We start from the raw sequence: 24531 nt of genomic DNA, 5'->3' as shown, positions 1-24531 counted from the left end.
GAAAATACAAATATGCATAGCCTGGGAATGCATATCTTAGATGGTTTCCTTTTACATACAATGAAATTATCATCAAGGAACTGTATTTTCTGCTAAATGAGAGTCCTCTTGAAAAACAAAAATTTGCTAAAAGTTGCTGGTAAAAAATGAGATCGTAATATGAAGAGGGGTTTGTTTGCTGCTGGAGATAGGCAGATGAAATTTGGAAATGGGAACATTCAAGAGACAAGAAAATAAACACCTATAAAACGAATCTTTTCTTCAAATGAAGAGAAGCACTGAACTTAGTTTAAAGAAAAGGTCTGTGGAAAATACTTGGTGAAAGAGAATAGCAATATATTTGTAATGATGGTTGTGAATGGAATTTTAATAAACATAAAAATCCAAACATTTAATGCATGCCGTCCCTTTTAAGAATCACCTTAATGCTTAGTCTGATGATATGATCTGTTCCTAGTAAGTACCATTGAATAAGCTTGTAAACTGAGGTAATATGTACAGTGTTCATAGAAGAGTGCCAGTATAAATGCTGTGTAAGCATTAGCTATTATTTTTTTCCTTTTATGATTTTGAATCATGTTTCAAAAATAAAAGTATAGGGCCTCCCTGGTGGCGCAGTGGTTGAGAGTCCGCCTGCCGATGCAGGGGATACGGGTTCGTGCCCCGGTCTGGGAGGATCCCATATGCCGCGGAGCGGCTGGGCCCGTGAGCCACGGCCACTGAGCCTGCGCGTCCGGAGCCTGTGCTCCGCAGCGGGAGGGGCCACAACAGTGGGAGGCCCGCATACCGCAAAAAAAAAAAAAAAAAAAAAAAAAAAAAAAAAAAAAAAAAAAATAAAAGTATAGAATAAATAAACAAGGAAAATAAAAGTATAGAAAATGAAGTTACCCACCTCATAATCCCAATATTTGTTGCCTGTTTTCTCTTGATTAAAATAATCATTTTCTGATTAGCACTTAAGATTCCAGACATAATGTTTAGAGTAACTTTCTGTTTGTTCAGTGTTTCTTTCCAAGTGAGTTTCTTTAAACTAAATTTTCTCTTTAGATGCTTAACATTATTTAAGAAATATACTAGGAAATGTTAATTATTTATTTGAAGGAATCAAATCTCTGACCTTACCTAAATTTCCATTGGCCCTATGAATGTTTAGAGAACCTCTCAGTGTATCATAAAGATATTCCCAACTTCATTAAACTGTTCATTTAAGATCTGCTCGCTTCATTTATTCATCCATTCAATTCACAAAATGTCTATTAAGTATAAAGTAGAAAATGTATCTCAGTGATATGTATTCCAGGGGAATTAGGATTATTAAACAGTGGTCTGTGTCCTAAAGTGCTTTCAGTTTTATAAGGGAAGTATATACTCCTGTACATTTGTGGCAAGAATACTACTATAAAAATAATGTTTCTTCACCATCATTCTCATAAGATACTTGGTACTGAATCTTTATTTTAGGAAATTCATTTCTTGAATTTACAACACCTGTGACATGGAATCAGTATTGTTTAAAAAAAACAGATTTTATTTATTACAGGGTTTGTGGGCCTTATGATTTAGTTTTATGAGAAAATTGTCTGTTTCATGTTTTTAAGACACTTAGGCAGGAATTCCCAGGCTGTCCAGTGGTTAGGACTTGGCACTTTCACTGCTGGAGCCCAGGTTCAATCCTTGGTTGGGGAACTAAGATTCTGCAAGCCGTGTGACATGGCCCCCCAAACACACACACACACACACACACACACACACACACACACACACACACACACACACACAAAGACACTTAGCTAATTTATCCTTTAAAATTCTCTATTTTAGATTCCCAATTTTCTGCATTTGACTCCTGTAGCAATTAAAAGGCACTGTGAAGCTCTTAAAGGTATGTGGTTGTTTTGTAATATGAACTTAATATTTTATTAGTTTCATAGGAATCTCATTTCTAATGATAAAGGGGTCGGTTTATCAAGAGGATATAATATTTGTAAATATTTGTGTGCCCAAAGTAGGAGCACTTAATATACAGAAAATATTTACAGAATTGAAGGAAGAAATAGAGAGCAATACAGTAATAGTAGGGAGCTTCAGTACTCCACTTTCAACAATGGGTAGATCATCCAGATAGAAAGTCATTAAGGAAATATTGGATTTAAACTTACATGTTAGATCAAGTGAATTTAATAGACATTTACAGAACATTCCATCCAACAGCAGTAGTATACACATTCTTCTCAAGTACACATGAAACATTTTTCAGGATAGATCATATGTTAGGCCACAAAATAAGTCTTAATAAATTTAAGAAGATTGAAATCATATCAAGCATTTTTTCCAACCACAATGATATGAAACTAGAAATCTATTACAAGAAGAAAACTAGAAGATTAACAGATATGTGGAGATTAAATAGCATGCCCCTAAATGCATATTGATTCAAAGAAGCAATCAAAGAGAAATCAAAAAAATATCTTTGAGATATGGGATATCCCCAAAGCAGTTCCAAGAGGGAAGTTTATAGCAATAAATGCCTACATTAAGAATAAAGAAAAATGTTAAATAAACCACCTAACTTTAGATCCCAAGGAACTAGAAAAAGAAGAACAAACTTAGCCCAAAGTTAGTAGAAGGAAGGAAATAATGGTTGGAGTGGAAATAAATTGAGACTAAAAGGACAATAGAAAAGATCAGTGAAACTGAGAGCTTGTTTTTTGAAAAGGTAAACAATGTAGACAAACCTTTAACTAGACTCACCAAAAAAAGAGAGGCCTCAAAATTATAAATGAAATAGGAGACATTACAACTGGTATCACAGAAATATTGGTACAAAGGATCTAAGAGACTACTGTGAACATTTTTATGCCAACAAATTGGGTAACCTAGAAGAAATGGATACATTCCTAGAAACATATAATATACCAAGACTGAATCATGAAGAAATAGAAAATCTGAACAGACCAGTTACTAGTAAGGAGATTGAATCACTGATCAAAAACCTCCCACCAAGAAAAGTCCAGGACCAGATGGCTTCACTGGTGAACTTTTTTTTTAATTGAATCATAGTTGATTTACAGTGTTTTGTTAGTTTCAGGTGTATAGCAAAGTGATTCAGTTATACATTTATTATATATTAAGAATATATACATATTCTTTTTCAGATTCTTTTCCCTTATAGGTTATTACAAAATACTGAGTATAGGACCCTGTGCTATACAGTAGGTCCTTGTTGGTTATCTATTTTATATATATTCGTGTGTAGCTATTAATCCCAAACTCCTAATTCACTGGTGAATTCTACTAAACATTTAAAGAATTACCAGTCGTTCTCAAACTCTTTTAGACAGTAGAAGAGGAGGGAACACCCACACTCATTTTATAAATCTAGCATTACCCTGATACCAAAGCCAGATAAGGACAAATTACAGGCCAATATCCCTGATGAGCATAGATCAGAAATCCTCAACAAAATACTAGCAAACCAAATTCAACAGTACATTAAAAGATCATATACCATGATCAAGAAGGATTTATTCCAAGGATGCAAGGTGGTTCTACACCTGCAAGTAAATCAATGTGATACACCACATTAACAAAATGAAGGATAAAAATCATATGATCATCTCAGTAGATGCAGAAAAAGCATTTGATAGAATTTAGCATCCTTTCATGAGAAAACTCTCAACACAGTGGGTACAGAGGGAACAAACTTCAACATACTAAAGGCCACATATAACAAGTCCACAACTAATATCATATTACAACCATGAAAAGCTAAAGGCTTTTCCTCTAAGATCAGGACAAGACAGGGATGCCCACTGTCACCACTTTTATTCAACATAGTACTGGAAGTTCTAGCCAGAGCAAGTAGGCAAGAAAAAGAAATAAAAGGCATTCACGTTGGAAAGGAAGAAGTAAAATTGTCTTTACTTGCTGAGGACATTATCTTATACATAGAAAATCTGAAAGGCTCCCCAAAAACTACTAAAATTCATAAACGAATTCAGGAAAGTTGCAGGATACAAAGTCGGTATCAAAAATCAGTTGCATTTTCTGTGGTGAACATGGGAGTTCAGAAAGAGATTTTTAAAATTTGTAATTTAATTTAAAATTTAATTTTTAAAATTTAAATGTAATTTTAAATTTTAATGTAATTTAATTTTATATCTGTAAGTTAAATTTCTCTTTTTCTTAAAAGAGAAATTAAGAAAATACTTTTGTTTACAGTAGCATCAAAAAGAATAAAATACTGGGTCAGGGGAGGGGGAATTGAATGAAGGCAGTCAAAAGGTACAGACTTCCAGTTATAAGGTAACTAAATACTAGGGATATAAGGTACAACATAATAAATATACTTAACACTGCTATATGTTCTGTATGAAAGTTGTTAAGAGAATAAATCCTAAGAGTACTTATAACAAGGAAAACAAATTTCTTTTTCTATTTATTTAATTTTGTATTTGTATGAGATGACGGATATTCACTGACTTTCTTGTGATGATCATTTCATGATGTATGCAAGTCAGATCATTATGCTGTAGACCTTAAATGTATACAGTGCTGCATGCTGATTATATCTCAGTAAAACTGGAAAAAATAAAATAAAAACAAAATACATGAACGCAAAATAAAATAAGAGAATACTTTTAACCAAGGGGTGAAAGGTCTATACACTGAAAACTGTAAAATATTGATGAAAGGAATTGAAGAAGACACAAGTAAGTATAAGATATGAATTGGAAGAATTAATATTGTTAAAATGTCCATAAAACCCAAAGCAATCTACAGATTCAATGTAATCCCTGTCAAAATTCCAGTGGTGTTTTTCACAGAAATGGAACAAACTCTTTAAATTTGTACAGAACCACAAAAGACCTCAAATAGCCAAAGCAATATTGAGAAAGAACAAAGTTGGAGGCATCACACATCCTGATTTCAAACTATATTACAAAGCGATAGTAGTAATCAAAACAGTATGTTATTGTCATGAAGACAGACGCATAGATCAATGGAACAGAACAGAGAGCTCCAAAGTAAACTCATGTATATTTGGTTAATTAATTTATGACAAAAGAGCCAAAAATATTTAAGCAGGAAAGGATAGTTTCTTCAATAAATGTTGGGAAAACTGGACAGACACATGTAGAAGAATGAAACTGGACCACATTTTTAACACTCTACACAAAAATCAACTTGACATGAATTAAAAACTTGAACATAAGACCTGAAACCATATAACTCCTAGAGGAAAACATTGGGTATAAGCTCCTTGACATTCGTCTCGACAATGATTTTTTGGAATTTGACACCTAAAGCAGAGGCAACAAAAGCAAAAATAGGTAGCAAGTGGGACTACCTCAAACTAAAAACCTTCTGCACAGCAAAGGGAACCATCAGTGAAATGAAAAGGCAGTCTGTGGAATGGCAGAAAATATTTGCAAATCGTATATCTGATAAGGGTTAATATCCAAAATACATAAAGAACTCATATAACTCAATAGTAAAAAAAAATCTGATTTTAAAATGGGCAGAAGAATCAAATAGACATTTTTCCAAAGAAGACATACAAATGGCCAGTGAGTACATGAAAAGATTCTCAACTTCACTAATCATCAGGGAAATCAAAATCAAAAAAAAAAAAAAACTCAAAACCACAGTACCTGTTAAAATGACTGTCATCAGGAAGATGAGATAACAAGTTTTGATGGGGACGTGGAGAAAAGGGAACCCTCGTGCACTGTTGGTAGGAATGCAAATTGATGCAGCCACTGTGGAGAACAGTATGAAGGGTCCTCAAAAAATTAAAAATAGAGCTGCTGTATGATCCAGCAATCCCACTTCTTGGTATGTATCCAAAGGAAATGAAGACAATATTGAAGAGATATCTCAACTCCCATGTTCACTGCAGCATTATTCACAACAGTCAAGATATGGAAACAGGGCTTCCCTGGTGGCGCAGTGGTTGAGAATCCGCCTGCTGATGCAGGGGACACGGGTTCGTGCCCCGGTCCGGGAAGATCCCACATGCCGTGGAGCGGCTGGGCCCGTGAGCCATGGCCGCTGAGCCTGCGCGTCCGGAGCCTGTGCTCCGCGACAGGAGAAGCCACAATAGTGGGAGGCCCACGTAAGATATGGAAACAACCTAAGTGTTCATCGGTGGATGGATGAATGGATAAAGATGTGGTGTATACACACACGCACACACATGCACACACGAGCAGTGGAATATTATTCAGTCACGAGAAAGAAGGACATCGTGCCATTTGTGACAATGTGGAGGGACCTTGAGGGCATTATGCTAAGTGGAATATGTCAGACAGCATGACAAATACTATATAATTATCACATATTTGAAATCTGAAAAATCTGAGGTCATAGAAACAGGGTAGGGTGGTGGTTACCGGGGACTGAGGAGTGGAGGAAAAAGGGAGATCTTCAAAGAGTACAAACTTGCAGTTATCTGCTGAATACGTTCTGGGGATCAGAAACCATAATCCTTGCTCAGGTAGGTTAGGGACTTATTGTTGAATTATAGAAAGCATATACATAAAAAGGCTGAAGAAAATATTGTAGAGTGTTAACGACAGATGCAAATCAATATGGTCCAAACTGAAGATAGTGTAGAAGGATGCTGAGTAGCTGAATAGTCAGTGGGGCCAGTAATGGGATACTTTGCAGAAAAGGGTTATCTTGAAGAAATTGTTCAAAATTTTAAAGGAATTAGAAGTGATATATACCTATGGTAAAATTAAATAGTACAAGAGCTGATGATGAAAAGTAATAGTCTCTTGCTTCTCCTTTCCCTCCCTGGCCCCTCATTCCAGGCGGGTTCTCCCTTAGTCATTATTTAGGTCTTATTATTTATGTGTGTGTGTGTGTGTGTGTGTGCGTGCGTGCACGTATAATTTTATATGTTCTTTAAACACATAAATAAAGAATATATATTATATATACTTTATACATAGTATATATACATGTAAATTGTATGTATAGTTTGATATATATAAAATGGAACTAATCACCTGAATATGATTATACCTCCATTTCTAGACTCATTAAATTTCAACAATATCTGTTGATTGCTAGTTGTAAATAGAGATTTTACTCACCTGTACTACCATCTTTCTTCTTCCCACATACATGGAGGTAAAGGCAAAGAGCACTTTTTGTTCATGGTTCATAACATATACAATATTCCAATTCAATTTCTGTTCTAGTTGTATTGGACTATATATAGGTAAGCAAATTTGAGTTGTTTTAGGTTTGTAGCTATTACTTATTGATTATGTAGTTTAATGCAAGGGTTAGTACCTTTGAAGTCTTAAATTTATGCTGATTTAAAGGTGATGTATATATATGCTCAGTATACTTGTTAAGTGTTTTCAGGAAAGAAAATGAAACCTAGAAACTTCACAGGTAGCCTGATTATGCTAAAAGGAGAAATAAGTTAGTGAACATGATTATGATGAAATTTGAGCTTCTGGGAGGGCCTTGCATTGAAAATTATGAGGAAGAAGAGAAAATAAAGAGGTTTTAAAAAGAGGGCTAAAAAGTAGGAATAATAACCTTACTCTTGAAATGAGGGAAGAAAAATCTCTTGCTATTTTCATTCATTTATGTGATCTTTTGTTTTGGGACATTAGGATGCATTTCTGTCCCTTTGTATGTTTCCATACTTGTTGATATTAGCCTGATATTAGACTGACACAGATCACCATTGCACATTTGTGCCCCATATGACACAAATCATATATCATTTTTTGATCCTTTGTAAAGCCAGTTAACAAATGCATTACCCTGTGATAAATTCAGTATTTTTCCTTTTAAAACAATATTTTTAAATGTACATTTATAATTTAGAAACTGGTCATTGTAATGAGGTAGTTCTAAAATATTTAATAATTTTCAAATGAAAGGCTTTCATACAGCATATTTAGAAGAGTAGCAGTATATTTTACAGTATTTAAGTGAATGTTTTAATCTTTCCTTAATTTTGCCTTTACACTTTTGCCAGCTTCTAGATTTAGATTGTATCTTCGAAATAACTCAAAGGCTTTTCAAATGTTTCTTCTGAGTTTTCTTTCAAGTAGGTCAGTTCAGATTTTGTATCTAACTTGCAAATGGAAAATTTGAAGCACAGGAGAGTTAGATAATTTACCAAAACTTTAATAATCGTGGCAGAAGTTAAGTAAAAACCAAGGTCTTCTGAAGTCTAGTCTGTTGCTCTACCTATCAGATGAATAAAAGGCTAATGGGGTCTATTATGTACTTTTCAGTTGGCTGTGTTTTCTTGAACATATAATCAGGTAATTTAATTTAAAAGCTGTAATTAGCATCTGGTGATTGAAATGACTTACCCAAAGTTTAAAAAAAAAGAAAAAAGTCGGTACAAATCCAGTTACTCATAAAATTCCCCAACTAGTCTGTCTTATAAAGTGCCTGGCAGTGTTGCATCTTATAGCACAGGAAACTGGAATTAGTTTATAATGGGAATGAAATTTAACCTCAGTAATTTTGCTCTGTTCATTTTATTTAAATGTCAAAATGTTCTTAATGGCAAAGATATTTCTTTCCCCTCAAAGTGTGTGAATATTGATCTCTTAAGCACAGTTTTTAGGGAATGGTGTGAGCTATACTTAATTTGCTAACGTATATTTAGTCCCAGATCTTGGAAAGTCTCTGTAATCCAGAGTGACATTTTGCTGACTTATATTAAAGCCTAAATGGGAGCTAAATATAGTGCTTATTATAAGAAAGTTGTCAGCTGAGGGAAAATGTTATTGGAGAAAGCACGGATCCATGGGGTCTAATGTGTTTGACCTAAGAAACCAATTACTTTTTCTTAGAATGAGGCTATTTAGGAAATGAGGTTTCTATTGAGGGGAACCTGATAATGCCAGAAGTTTTCATCCCAAGCTGAGAGCCCTGTTCCATGCTAACTTGATAGGAATAGGGCAAAATAAAATCAGCTGCCCACCTATGAAGTCCCTCAACACTAGTAGTAATAGCTGCGGGAGGCTGGGAGTTCTCTCTTTTCCTTTAAAGATTTTTTTTTCATTTGAGGCCTGAGTTTACACCTCTGTGCTGTGAGCAGTGTTCTCAGTGCTTGGAACTTCGGTTGTAGCCCAGGTCTCAGACCCAGACCCACTCCTCTCTAGGCTAGCTGTCTTGCCTGAAGGTGAGAACAAGTCTGTTCCTTTTTCCATTGAGCCCCAGTGGCTTAGAAGTCACATCGAAGAAACATGAATTACTGGAAGGATCATTTAAAGGTGACCGAGGCTTTTGTACCTGTTTTAGTTAGAGGCCCTATTGAACTCAGTTTCTGAAAGAAGGTTGATCACGTCTCAGTAGAGCCTTTTTTGGCGGGGGGGGGGGGGGGGTGCTGTGCTGCGAGGCTTGCTGGATCTTAGTTCCCTGACCAGGGATTGAACCCAGGCCGCAGCAGGGAAAATGCCGAGTCCTAACCACTGGACCTCCAGGCAATTCCCTCTTAGAGTTTTTTCAGAGGTTCTTTCACTTCCCTTCAGCTGATTTTTAGTAACCTTCATTTGGGTGTGAATATTATCTGTTGCCTTTTCAAAAACAATAATTCTCAGGGCACTATGAACTGCTTGCTTTTAGTTGGCGAGGAAATAAACTGTCTCATAACAGATATGTGCAAAGCTATAATAAACTTCCATCAAGTCATAGCTCCCTTTTAACTGTTCCCCACCAAACCTGAACTATCCAAATCATTCCCTTAATTAAATTCCCTAATTAGGATTCACTAGGAAGAAAAGGGATGCATGCAGGATGACGATGTATATGTAAGTGCAGAAGAGAATCTGTTCTTTCATGTTTCATTTCATGTATCTTGAAAGGTGATCTCCCTCAATAATTTGATTTTGTCGGGTAGCATACATTATAAGGAGAATTTACTTACAAAACTATAAATGAGATAATTTTTTTTAATTCTCAGATTTTTGCACCGAGTGGCCAGCTGCATTAGACAGTGATGAGAAATGCAGGAAGCATTTTCCAATTGAAATTGACACAGCTGGTTATGTATCAGCGGGACCATCTATTCGAAACCCCAAAGCACGGGTAGTGACATTAAGGGTAAGAGTTAATTTTTTAAAAATAAGAATTATTGGAACATTTTATAATAATATTTTGTATGCGTGATTATAAAACTGATACATATTTATCATAGAAATTTGGAGAATATAAAAGTTTTTTAAAGTATAAAATAAAATTGGGGCTTCCCTGGTGGCGCAGTCATTGAGAATCTGCCTGCTAACGCAGGGGACATGGATTCGAGCCCTGGTCTGGGAGGATCCCACATGCCGCAGAGCAACTAGGCCCGTGAGCCACAACTACTGAGCCTGCACGTCTGGAGCCTGTGCTCCGCAACAAGAGAGGCCGCGATAGTGAGAGGCCTGCGCACCGCGATGAAGAGTGGCCCCTGCTTGCCACAACTAGAGAAAGCCCTCGCACAGAAACGAAGACCCAACACAGCAAAAATAAATAAATAAATAAATAAACTCCTACCCCCAACACCTAAAAAATAAATAAATAAATAAAATTGCCTGTAATTCCACCACTCAAATAACCACTGCTGACTACAGGAGCTCATTTTAGTATATATACAGTCAGCCTTCGTGTATATTAATGGGATGATACTATATTTGATTAGTTGCTCAAATTTTGTTTAACAATATGAATTTAAAATTTTCAATGTTATTAAACACTGTTTAATGTTAATAGTGTTATTAAACACTATTTAATGAATAGTGTGTAAATGAGGGTCTGTTAATGTGCCAGGACAATGTTTGAGGCTAGGGGTGCAACACTGATCAATTCAGACATAGTCCTTTTCTGAGACTGAAGTGGGAGAGACAAACAATTCTATAGCATAGATCTACCATAATTTATTTAAATTACCCATATCATGGGACATTTAGGCTTCCTAACAGTTTTCTTTATTAGAAAAATATAATGAATGTTCTTGAGATTAATATTTGTATATATTCCTGATTAAGTTCCTAGGATAACTTACTAAAATGAGAAGTTAGGTCAAAGGATATAGATCTTTTGAAGATTTTTGATATATATTGTGAAAGGTTTTTGATTATATATTATAAAATTCCTGCAGGCAATGTAACAAATACAACACCAGCAGATTGTGAGAAAGCATGCTGTACTCTCACCAGCCTAGATATTATTATTACCTATCAGCTTGATAGGTAAAATATATCTTATATTTAAAATATGTATGCCTTTGAATTCAAATGAAGGTGAGAATGTATTCTTTTGTAAAGTGCTTTTTTTTTTTTTTTTGCTCTTTTGCCCATTTGGGGGTATATTGATTTCTTATATACTTCTTTTTCCTTTTTAATAACAGCTTTATTGAGATATAATTCACATACTGTAGAATTCATCCTTTTAAAGTTTACAACTCAGTGGTTTTTAGTATATCACAGAGTTGTGCAGCCATCACCACTACCTGACTCCAGAAATTTTCATCACCATAAAAAGAAATCCCATACCCATTGTCAGTCAATCCCCATTCTACTCTGCTCTTCACTACCTCCAAGCTCCTGTCAACAACTAATCTACTTTGCCTATTGGTATTTCCTATAAATAAATCATATAATATGTATACTTTGGCTTAGTATAATGCTTTCAGTTTCATCTGTTATGCATGTATCAGTTCTTCATTTTTTTTATTGCCAAATAATGTTTCATTTTATGGATATACCAGGTTTTATTTATCCACTTATCAGTCAGTAGACATCTGAGTTGTTTCCACTTTTTGGTTGTTATGAATAATGCTGCTGTGAACCTTTGTGTACAGGTTTTTGTGTGGACATAGGTTTTTAGTTCTGTTGGCTATATACCTAGAAGTAGAATTATTGGGTCGTATGGTAACTCCATGTGAAACATTTTGAGGAACTACCAAGCTGTTTTACAGAGTGAATGCACTGTTTCATAAGCAGTGTTTGAGGGTTTCAATTTCTCCACATCCTCCCTAATGATTGTTGTTGGTCTTTATAGTTTTCACCATTCTAATGGGTGTGAAGTATCTCATTGTGGTTTTGGTTTACATTTCCCTAATGACTAATGATGTTGAGCAATTTTTCATGTGCTTATTGACCATTTGTATATCTTCTTTGGGGAAATGTCTTTAAATTCTTTGCCCATCTTTTGAGTAATTTGACTTTTTGTTTTTCAGTTGTGTTTTTTATTTATTCTTCAGACCAGTTCCTTATCAGATATATGACTTACAAATATTTTCTCCCATTCCATGCGTTGTCATCTCACTTTCTTGATGGTGTTCTTTTAAGCACAAAAATTTTAATTTTGATGAAGTCCGATTTCTGCATTTTTTTCTTTGTTTCTTGTGCTTTTGGTGCCATATGTAAGAAACCATTGTCTAATTCGAGGTCATGAGGATTTATTCCTATGTTTTCTTCTGAGAGTTTTGTCTCTTACATTTAGGTCTGTGATTCATTTTCAGTTAATTTTTATATATGGTGTAAGGTAGGGAACCAACTTTATTTTGCATGTGGATAGTCATCTGTCTCAGCACTATTTGTTGAAAAGACTATTTTCCCCCCATTGAATTGTTTTGACACCCTTGTCAAAAATGGTATAGTTATTTTTTAATTTTTTACTTGGCTACTTTACCAAATTCTGTTTTTTAACCTTTCTCATCAAAAATTCCAAATGTATAGAGTAGAGAGAGTAGTATAATAAATACCCATACACATGGCACATTGTTGTATCAATAATAATTAATATTTTGACGAGTTTAAAATATTGAGTGCTTGATACACTTATACAGATACACACACCTGTGTATTTATTTGTGTGTTTTTGGTTTAAGTGTTTACTTTAAAATTACTAATATCTGCCTTTTCATACTAAAATATGTTAGTGTGTTATCTCTAAAAATTAATGAAAATGTCCTGTATAATTCCAATATAATTAATACAGCTAATAAAATTTTCAGTAATTTTTTAATACCATCTAAAATGTGTACTCCACGCTCAGATTTCCCCAGTTGTCTCACCAAAATGTTTAAATAGCTTTTTTGTTTAAACCAGGATCCAGTCAAGCACTGTTACATTTGCTTAAAATGTCACTTAGGTCTTTTAAAATCTAGAACAGCGAAGGACCTCACCCCTCCTCTTCCCGCTCCTCCAAGCTGCAACCCCCATCATGACACAGACATGGTAAAGAGAGAAGTTTTATCCTTGCAGCGCTTCCTACCTTCTGAATTTGTCTCCATGCATCCTGGTGTCATTTACCTTATGTCTCTATCTCCTGTATTTTCTATAAAGTGGAAGTTAGATATAAGGGACTGATTAGATTACAGTAAACTATTTTGACAAGAATACTTGATAGACGTTGCTATGTATTTTATATTGCATTACACGAGAGGGCACGTAAAGCCTGGTTGCCTCATTCTTAGTATGCTGAGATTGATCACTTGTTTAAGAGGCTGACAACCCGACCTTTACATTGTGAGGTTATGGATTGTCATTTTTTGCTTTTCCCTTGAACAGGTAATGTGTAGATGAGTATATTCAGCAAATTTTGATCATATTCTTTTTGATGTTCAAAGTATGTCCTAACTTTGGCCAGTAGGATCTCTTCTAAACTGATTCCTATGTCCTTTTATTACAAGCCCATTAGCATTGGAAAATTTCCTTGCCTTCTGGCACAAGATGGACCAGGCTTACTATATAGAATATTCCTTATCCCGGACCTGGAATTAGCTATTTCTCTCCAGGAGCTCTGATACCTTTTAGTGAGCATTGGTGTTTGGAGACCAAAATTGGGATGCTAGGACTTTTCGGTTGATTCTTTGGGTGATTTCTCAAGAAATAAATGATAATTAATGGCAGTTTTAGTTCTCCTTTTAAAATATCTATAGCTTGTTTTTTCTTTTTGTCTTTTGTGTTAGACAGAGTTTCTAAAATGTTTATGTAGTCCCTTGTGCTGCTCTCTACTGTAATGGGTATGCCTCTAGTATTTAGCCTCTGAGATTGGATTTCAGTTTAGAGATAATAATCCCTACTGTGTTAACGATGTATACGGTTCCTAGTTTACTAGCATTTTTGAAATAATCTCCTTTGAATTTTTAAAGTAATGAATTATATTAATTGATTTTCAATTACTGAACCATTTCGGAGCCCTGATCAGTTTATTGTACATTATTCTTTTACTTTACCACTGACTGATTTGCTGTGATGATGTTTTATTTAGGATTATTTGTCCTAATCTCATGTTGCTTTGGAGAAATATCAAATCCCTCCTCTCACTTACCAGGAACATGCCACATGGCATTGCACATGTGCCCTAGTAACTAACTCCTAAGTTAGTATTGGAAACCTTTGTTAACGGAGTCTTGATGCACATCACGTGTCTTTTTTCACACAGCAGTTATGTGCAGTTTTACCCGATGAACCTTTTTTTAAATTAAACTTTTACTTTTAAAATAGTTTTAGATTTACAGAGAAGCTTCAAGGATAGTACAGAGTTTGCCATATTCACACCAAATTTCTCCTGTTGTTAACATCTTGTGGTACTGTGGTACATTTGTTATAACTAATGAATGAATCAATACTGATACATTATTAATGAAAGTTCATACTTTATTCAGATTTCCTTAGTTTTTACCTAATGTCCTTTTTTTGTTCAGAATCCCATCCAGGGTACCACATTACATTTAGTCATCGTGTCTCTTTAGGCTCTTCTTGGCTGTGATTGTTTCTCAGAATTTCCTTGTTTTCGATGACTTTGACAGTTGCGAGAAGTACCAGTTACGTATTTTGTGGAATGTCCTTCAGTTTCGATTTGTTTGATGTTTTTGTTGTTGGGTGTTTTGGGGAGGAAAACCTCAGAAGTTAAGTGCCGTTCTCATCACATCATAGCAAGGGTATAGGCTCCTCACATGACTTACCACTGATGATGCAGCTTAGATCACCTGGCTGAGGTAGTGTTGGCCAGTTTTCTCCACTATAAAATTACTCTTTTTTTTCTTCCTTTCCATAGTGTGCTCTTTAGAAGGAAGTCACTGTGCACAGCCCACACTTACGGAAGTTATGCTCCACCACCTCGAGGGGGAAGTATAGATTATTTGGAATTCTTCTATGTGGGGTATTTGTCTTTTCTCCTCCATTCATTTATTTACTCAGTCACTTACTTGTATCAGTGTGGATTCATGGATTTTTACTTTATCCTTTGGATTATGGTCCAGTAATACTTTATTTTGTTGCTCAAGTTGTTTCATCTTTGGCAGTTGGGCACTCTTTCAGCTGGTCCTTCTGCTCCTTTGTCATGACCCATCATTTGTTTTTTAAACACTTCCTTATTTTTTGGCACCACAGAATGCTCCTAGCTCATTTTATATATTCCTTGTACCATTCCCAGAATCAGCCATTTCTCCAGGGAGCCCTGACTAATGGACTTCTGATTCACCTGTCTTGGAGGATGACTGCCCACCTTTCTGAGGGGCCTCCCAGTACAAAAAGTTCATTTTCGTACTCCATGTAATCTGTATTTTAAATTGGAACATTCCAAGTGTGCTGCAAAAATATGTTGAAAATCTCTGCAACCATCTTTGCATTATATGCTAACAAATAGACAGACTTTAAGCTTTAGAAATATTTTCAGTGATATAGCCATAATTGATTTGTAATTTTCTTTCTTTGGGTTTTGGTATCAGGGTTGTACCATCTTTATGAAATGAATTTATGAAGCTTTCCAGTGTTTTTTCAATTCCATAGGACAGTTTAAATATCATAGCAATATGTTTATGTATTTAGAGACATTGAAAATATTTTAAAATCACAAAAGATGATACAGATTTACTGTATACATTTCATAAAATATAGATCAACAAAAGGAAAACAGAAAAAGAACTTAAAATTCTACTTTGCTGGTATCATTCAACAGGTTAATAGAGTATCCCTATTATAAAATAATAATACCTGATACATTTTTAAGAACCTAATAAATGTTACCTCTTTTTAGTAATAATGGTAGCAACAGCAAACGACAGTTGAGCTCTGTTTTATGACAAAAAAAAATCTCTGAACTCAGAGTTAGAAAACCTAGATTTTTTTTTTTTTTTTTTTGGCTGTGCTGCATGGCTTGCGGGATCTTAGTTCCCGACCAGGGATTGAACCCAGGCTCAAGGCAGTGAAAGCGCCGAGTCCTAACCACTGGACCACCAGGGAATTCCCAGGAATCCTAGATTCTAATTCATGTTTTTGGTCTTAATTTTTGTGGGCCTTTGTCTTCAGTACTAGAATAGACATATAAAGTCCTTATTGGTTCTAAATTTGCTTATTTTGTTTCATATAAAAATAATCTCACACTTTATTTAAAGTATGCCACCAGTTACCACTTATTATATCATGCTGCCATCCCTGCTTGTCTCCTTTTTGTCTCAGGCCACCATGCCATACCTTCCTCGATCCCTTGTATCCCTTCTGCCTGACTCCTGTCGGCCCTTCTGGACTCCTTTCACTCTACCTGCTGACGGTTGAGTCTCGGGGGTGGTGTCCAGACTGGTGTCATGTGGTTCAAGAGTAAAAGTAGGTAAAACAGTAAGACTAAACCATGTGTAGTCCAGCATGAGTTAATGCAGTACTGTGAAGGTAATCAAATATTATAAAATAATATTCAGAGATACTCAAATTTTTAAATTCAGAGATACTCAAATTTTTAAATTCAGAGATACTCAAATTTTTAAATTCAGAGAAGGAAAGTTGGTATCATATTTTTTTGATAGTCATAAAAGTAGTTCAGAATTAAAAATAACATATTTGTATAGGATTTTAAGAGGGGTGGAATAGGGAGCGTTGGAGGGAGATGCAAGAGGGAGGGGATATGGGGATATATGTATATATATAGCTGATTTACTTTGTTATAAAGCAGAAACTAACACGCCATTGTAAAGCAATTAAACTCCAATAAAGATGTTAAAAATAAAATAAAATAAAAGATGAGAAAATGTGGGGGAAAAAAGTGCTTTCTTCTATTTAATCTCATTTATTCCTGACAAAAATTCTGTGAATCCTTTCTATCTTATAAATGAGGAAACAGACAGGAAGATCACATGATTTGTTTAAGGTCACTTATCTGATAGGTAGCAAATCTAGACATCAAGCCCAATTCTTATGTGTAATACCATAGTTCTTTAATTAACTGCATATTCTTGTAAATGAAGAAAATATTTCACACATTTAGACATTTTTCAATTTATGTAGTTCTTTTAAATGAGACATTTGAAGATACACCTATAACTATGATTTGAAATGTGAACGTTGTTTTGGGGATAATGTTAATAGTACAATGTCGACTCTTTAAAGTACAGTAACTTGAAAAAAGTAAAATCTAAGTATTCTTTTTTTTTTTTTTTTCTGTACGCGGGCTTCTCACTGTTGTGGCCTCTCCCGTTGCGGAGCACAGTCTCCGGACGCGCAGGCTCAGCAGCCATGGCTCACGGGCTTAGCCGCTCCGCAGCATGTGGGATCTTCCTGGACCGGGGCACAAACCCGTGTCCCCCTGCATCGGCGGGCGGACTCTCAACCACTGCGCCACCAGGGAAGCCCTAAGGATTCTTTTGAATTTTGTAAAAAGAATGACAAATAAATGTCACTCAACTTAAATGTAAGAATACTAGTCCAGGTTAAAGACTACAATTTTGCAGTGCCTTTGAGTGCTAGCAGGTGGCGTGAGTGCACTGCACAGCTGTTTCTGCAATATTTATGAGCTTCTGGCATAAGACTATATAATTTTTGACCATTAAAATATTAATGTGAACAATGAGTTTTAAAACAGTTGTCACAGTAATGATCAGCATTGCTGCCACATGTTTTTGACTGCTTCTTACGTAAAAAACTAGAACACAAATTTTTTAAATGGTAAATTTTTAAATGTATTGTTAAACATCATGATTTTATTGAAAGAGTTTTAGAAGGGAAAATCACTACCTGTTCAGTATCTGAATGTAAAATCTATTTCTTTCTCTGTACTGTATCTGTATGCATGCAGATATACATATATTTTCATAATTATAATGTAGGTACGTTTTATGATTTTCTTATAGGTAATTCTCCATATTGCTAACAATCAGAGTCATCATAAAACTGCTTATTTTATCCATCAAGCTAATAACCTGGTTGTTGACATAAATTCTTTTCAGGGGACTGTGGTAATTTCACACTGCCTACCTGTGGGATTGATATTTAATAGTCAGTGTTCTTACTAATGTTCTTTGAGTGCATTTATATCTGTTTTTTTATTTCCTATTTTTTCTGTCCAAATAAAAAAACTCACTGTGCTTAAAAAAGAAACAACGTATCCTCCCTTTTTTAAATTTATGTATTCATTCAGCCAATATGTTGCATGCTTTTTAGGTGCTAGGTCATTGCCAGGAACAAGACAGTTATTGTTCTTACTCTCAAGGGTTTGCAGTCTAGTGGGAAAATAAATAAGCTCTTATGCTATGGTTGTCTTGAATGAAATGCAGGGTTATTGAAGCTAGAGGGAAGAAATAGGTGGGATTTCAAAATCTTATTTAGCCTTTTCATACAGTTCTGATTTTTGCTTATTCTTAATGCTCTCCATGGAAAACTAGTCTGTTGTTTACCTTATTTACCTGTATTGTAGTCTCTAACCTGTTTTCCTGGATCAAGCCTATTCATCTCTAGATAATACTTTTCAGCCCAAGCCATAATTCTCTGCAAATTAAAAAGTATGTTCATTTATTCCAGCATTTTCCAAAATATGTTTTAAGGAAGACTAATTTCATGAATTGTCCCTTGAAAAGTGGAATCTGAAGTTAAATAAATTTTGGAATTACTGCATAACAATGCTGCACCTTGAAATTCAGCATGCTCTTTAACATGTTGCCTCCTCTAAGAAATCCTGCTGTGAAGAACCTAGTTTAACTCAACATTTCCTAGATGGACTCAATAGAACCAGCCTTTTTAAAGAAATCATTCTTTTTAGCAGCCTGTGGGACTAGTATTAACATTTTGAGAAATGTTGAGCTGAATTATTTCAAATGTTTTGACCCTTCATGGATGCTGTATTCTGGCTTCCACGAGACATCTGTAGCTTTTAAAATAATTGCCCCTGGCACTTTCCTGGTGGCACAGTGGTTAAGAATCTGCCTGCCAATGCAGAGGACATGGGTTTGATCCCTGGACGGGGAAGATCCCATATGCGCGGAGCAGCTAAGCCCATGTGCTGCAACTACTGAGCCTGTGCTCTAGAGCCCGCGAGCCACAACTACTGAGCCTGCAGGCCACAACTTCTGAAGTGCGCGCACCTAGAGCCTGTGCTCCACAACAAGAGAAGCCACCACAATGCGAAGCCTGCGCACTGCAACGAAGAGTAGCTCCCGCTCGCTGCCACTAGAGAAAGCCCGCGTGCAGCAACGAAGACCCAATGCAGCCAAGAATTAAAAAAATAAAATAAAATAAAAGCTCCTAAACAGTTGCAGTGATATGGGTCTCATAATTGCATGGTAGAAATTCTTAAAGCCCCTATGTTTCATCCATTTATTTTTTATAAACAGCTTTACTGACACTAATTGAGTTGAATTCTAATAGTTAGTAATACTCATAAGCACTGTAATTTCATTTATTTAAGAGACATGTCATTGGTTCTTTTAGGAAAGATACTAATGCCCAGAACTTTCAAAGAACTCCAAACACTTTGCTCCCGCTTTTTTTTTCCATGAGTAAGATCAGGCTTCATGATACTTGTGAATTACTAATTCTGTAAAGGAAGGAGTTTGAAAAAGTTTCTTTTGATGTTAGTATAAATAATTTTGCCACTGTTTTCTCATTATACAAAGTATATAAAGTAATTAAAAAAAATTTTTTTCTTGTATTTTTAAGGTTAAACTTTCCAGTTTGAATTTAGATGATCACGCAAAGAAGAAACTTATTAAACTTGTAGGAGATCGATACTGCAAGAGCACAGATGTGCTTACCATCAAGACAGATAGGTAAAGGAAGAAAAGTTCAGCAGATCTGTCACATGTGTTGCTTTATTGTTCTCCAGTCCCCTGGCAGTCCTTGTATTAACCTGTTAGGTCAGAGAAGTTGTCTCATTCATATTTTTAATATCCTCACACTAGCCTCCTGTTGCTGTGATCTTTATGTGCATGGAGAGGCTTGCCTAGCTGAGTTAAATTGTTATTTTTAATATATTTGTTTATGTAAAATGCAGGGAAGATGTTAAACGGAAACGAAAGAATGACTTGCCAGTGAGTAATACTTAAACAGGTTTCTGCAAAGTCACAGTATAGAAATCTTATATTTCAAAATCAAAATTATTAAATTAAATATGGAAATTCATCAAGGTATTTTTGTAAATAAGCAGAATTTCAGTGCTAGCATAGAAGTTTGTAAAAGCAGTATTAAATTTATTGTATATGAATTTATAAATTAGGTCATTTGAGGTAAAGAAAGGCTATTGGTATGTTTTTGCTAAATGGTTATTTTATTTCTAGAATTATTCTTTGGTTGTTTCTAAGTTATGTCAAAATACAAAGAAAAACAAGTGGGCAGATATCCTCTCTCCCTCCTTATCCTAATTTCAAAGCATTTGGAGGTGTCAATATCAATTAGGTTTTATGTTTTGCTTCTTAGTGGTATAAAGAAGTAGCATGACATACATACAGAGATGGCAACAGTGTGGAGGTGGGAAAAGCTTGGGAACCGTGATTTTAGATTATTACCATATAGGAGAAATAAAATTGAAATTTATGAATAATATCTTTTTGATAGCTTTAACTTTAGAGAATGTAAAATAATGCTGTGTTTTTAGTTCGTGCAATTTTTAAAAATACTTTTAAAATGTTATTAGAAATTCTGTAAGTTTCTGATAATTTTTTTTTGCAAAATTTATAAGTGTCAGTGTGTTGTGTGTGTGTGTGTGTGTGTGTGTATGTTTTATGGTAACAACTTTGTAGAATAGAGGACTATTAAACCTAAGTACAGAATAAACAGAGTCCAGTTAAAGTCAATTGTCATAATAACTTTATATTTAAAGAAATTAGAAGTAATTATTTCCTTTTCTGTATTATTTTATTAGCCTAAAAGTTAATGCCAGCTCTTATTTATATAGAAATTTTATCTAATATTAGGTCATTAGTTTCATTTTAAATATGATAGCAAAAAATTATAACATTGTGTAGTGTAGCTCATTTTTAAAAGAATCAGCTCTGGGGAAATCAGGGTGAACATTTAGATTAGCATCAGTCTCTCTGTATTCTTTAAATGAACTCAGCAGGTATGTTCACACCATCGCAGACTCTTAGCCCTGAGATCGTGAAGGACACTTGGATTGGACACATTCATATTAAAAATAGTGTAAAGCTATTATCAGATATAAATAACTTTGTTAGTGATGAAACCAAAGATATACTCTAAATAAAAGTAAAAATAACATCAGTGTTCAATATCCTCAAGTTATAAACTACATAGATCATTTTTATTCCAATAACGGAATTTTCCTAAGTCAGATAGGGAATTCCTGAATATAAGTTATCCTTTGTATTTAGTATTTGTATACTTTGCAAATTTTTCCATGTACTGAATTTTTAGAATTTTGACTTCCTCCCTCTCTCTGTCTTTTAAAGGTGCCCCTTAAAGAGACAGAATTATGATTATGCAATGTATCTACTAACAGTTTTATACCATGAGTCTTGGGTAAGTGATTGTGTATGAATGTTTAATAACTTTGTCATTGTAATTTGGATATGTTAACCTTTCAAAACAGTCTGTGTAGCCAGCACTCAGATGAGTGTTTAATGAACCACTATTTAAGCTAAGGACATGTGAAATGTTATAGATAACTCCTACTGACATTGAAAGTGAAGATCTTGAAATAGATAATTCAGTCCATCTGAGGACCTTCAGAAATCAGATGACTAAAATGCCTTTAAAGTTCAGAGTTTCTGACTTAGGCTAAAAAATTCAGAATTTTTTACTTTTTGTTTGTTTATATGACTTTAGGTGAAAGTTGTCAATGTTATGGAAGGGAGATCATCATCTATATTACTTGAACTATATAATTCATCCTGTTATTCAAATAAACTATAGAACAAAGCTCCCAAGCTTTGTAGAAAGTTACTTTAAATGTTTATTAAAATCTTAGTTATCAAATAGCCTTTCATGTGAACATTTCACTGGTATACATTAGAGACAATTAAGGGCAATTAATTATTTAAATAGTATAAAAACAGTCTTGTGTCTGACTAAATTTATTGAGTTTTAGTATAAATATACACATTTATGAGGAAGATTTTGCTGTGAATGAGCATCAACTCATTTAAAGTTGATAACAAATATGTTTTGGTAACTCACAGTTTTATATAATATTTTTAAAAGTTGAAATAATTTTAGATATGCACACAAATTAAAATTTTTGAAGCTTGCCCAACATAGACGTGGGACTTAATAGCATTTCATGTTGGGAACATTTGAAGGAATGGGGGTAGCTGGAGAAAGAGTCACTCTGTTTAGATGCTCAAAGGACTTCATATGAAAGAAGAGTTAGATTTGTTTTTCATGACTTTTAAGGGTACAGCAAAGTAGAAGCAATAGTGAGACAGATTTATTTACTGAATAAAATCTCTCTACAAGATTCATCTAAAGATAGAGTGGGCTGCTTTAATAGGTAGAAGATGTTCCATCCATTGGCTCTTAGTGGGGATATGACAAAAGGAACGTACTCTTTGGATGTTAGTTAGTTGCATTAGATGATCTTTGGAATCTCCTTTCATCCCTAAGAAATTCTGTGAACACGTACAGCTGTTCTTACAGATTTCATTGATGTTAATAATAAAACAGTTGTAGCACAAGGGGATGAGTGGAAAATTAAAATAAAAAATAAAACTTTGTTGCGAGGTTAGTAAAGAACAGAAAGTAGCTGGTAGCTCTTCTCTGCTTTTGAGGTATTCTAATTATCATAATTCATTGCGATTTTCTAGTTCCTAGCTTCAGAAGCAACATCATAATAGCAGTTAATCTCTTTCCTGTCAACTGATTTTATAAATGTCTTTGGCTTGAGGTCATTAAGTTCCCTTTTGAACCAGCAACATAGCTGAATTAGCTTCAGCTCTATGGCTGCTGCTTAAAGAGTTAATACCAAACAATAAAAGCCAACCAGTTTTGAGTCTCTTATTTTGCCAGCAGCCTGTAAAATGAATTTGCCCCAAAGGAAATGACAGGCATAAATAAATTCAGTGAAAGTTGACTTACTGGATTCTTTCTGTGGTTCCCTGACATAAAATCCAAACAAGTTTGTATTCTGGATTCATGCAAGAAGCCTTTGATCTTAATGCTAATTACTTTGATGCCAGAGTAAGTAGCCACATACAACTGTCTTAAACATAATTAAATAATTCCTATATTAAACTTGGCTCTTGATCCTTTCTAAACAAGTACCATCAGTGAAGAAGCTTTAAGAGAATGCAGATGAGCCATGAAATTTTGCAGAGCTGGTGGAACAGAATTTTTATTGAATTGAAACTTCTTTCCTTCACCAGCGTGGAATTCATACTTGAAATTGATGTTACCACCTGGTATTTAATCACATATTTAAAGAGCCCCTTTTAATTCATTCCTTTATTTTTAAGGCTAGTTTCAGAGCAGTTAATACCTAAAAGCTAAGCTCTGTGGAGGTTACCTCTAAGTAGCATTGAGAGAAAGTAGTTCGTAGTTTTATGTAACATAATGCTGAAACTTCTCTGAAAAGGTATGCGTTTAGACCAGTATAAGAAAGTTACTGTGGTGTGCTATTCAAAACAGTTTAACTATATAGAATTATTAAAGTAGAGGTTGTTGACTTCTAAAACAATAAAATGGGTTTATTCGGGAACAGCAAAGAATTGCTATTTGGGACATGCAGTTTATGGTGAACCTGTAGGTAAGTCCAGAGAACAAAGAAAAGGGAGCCTGCTTTTATAGGGAAAAGGAGGGAGTTGGGAGGGGCTGTTCTAAGTGAAAGTTCAAGGGAGGAAAGTAGGAGTTTGGGGTGGTGATGACTTCATTTACAGAACTGAGATGTTTCTCATTGCCTGGGCTGTTGCTGAGCAAGGAGAAATTCTTCCTTTGGGATTGTAAAGTAGTTGCACCTTCTGTTTGAGAGTGCGGGGTGTGCTTCCTCCAGTGGGGCATGTAAGTGAAGGTCAGTGCATGCAAATAATGGAGTGTGAGGATGCATGAGAGCTCCCTCTACAGGCCATTCCCAACTCTTAACTTTAATTGAGGTTTTCTTTATTAATTTTCATATTCAAAAGGCATAGATTTCACAAAGCATAGACTTCAGGCATAGAGTCTTAGTAATGCTTCACAGAATGTTTATTGCAGTGCTAAGAAGGTACTGAGAAACAGATACACATTAAACCATTTATTCTTCAGCTGTTCAAAGAAGCAAAGAGACGTGTAGAAATTTGGTTTAATATTTCAGTATTACACAGTGTTAGCATAGAAGTGAATTAGGTTTTAATCTTTGGAA

General features: G+C 34.8%; 1 protein-coding gene across 1 annotated transcript in view; it reads left to right on the top strand.

The window, feature by feature from the left end:
* The window catches only part of MRPS35 (mitochondrial ribosomal protein S35), a gene marked incomplete at its 5' end in the record, with an annotated part of 45253 nt that overhangs the window by 5768 nt on the left and 14954 nt on the right, over positions 1-24531 (top strand). Inside the window, 4 exons of the mRNA XM_079715855.1 lie at positions 1822-1882; positions 9953-10092; positions 19902-20011; positions 21650-21719. Of these exons, the coding sequence (XP_079571981.1) occupies positions 1822-1882; positions 9953-10092; positions 19902-20011; positions 21650-21719 (381 nt within the window). The remainder of the gene's footprint in view (positions 1-1821; positions 1883-9952; positions 10093-19901; positions 20012-21649; positions 21720-24531) is intronic.

This window comes from Hyperoodon ampullatus (genome assembly GCF_949752795.1).
Source record: "Hyperoodon ampullatus genome assembly, chromosome: 11".
Taxonomy (NCBI): Eukaryota; Metazoa; Chordata; class Mammalia; order Artiodactyla; family Ziphiidae; genus Hyperoodon; species Hyperoodon ampullatus.
This window is presented reverse-complemented; position numbering and strand designations above follow the sequence as displayed.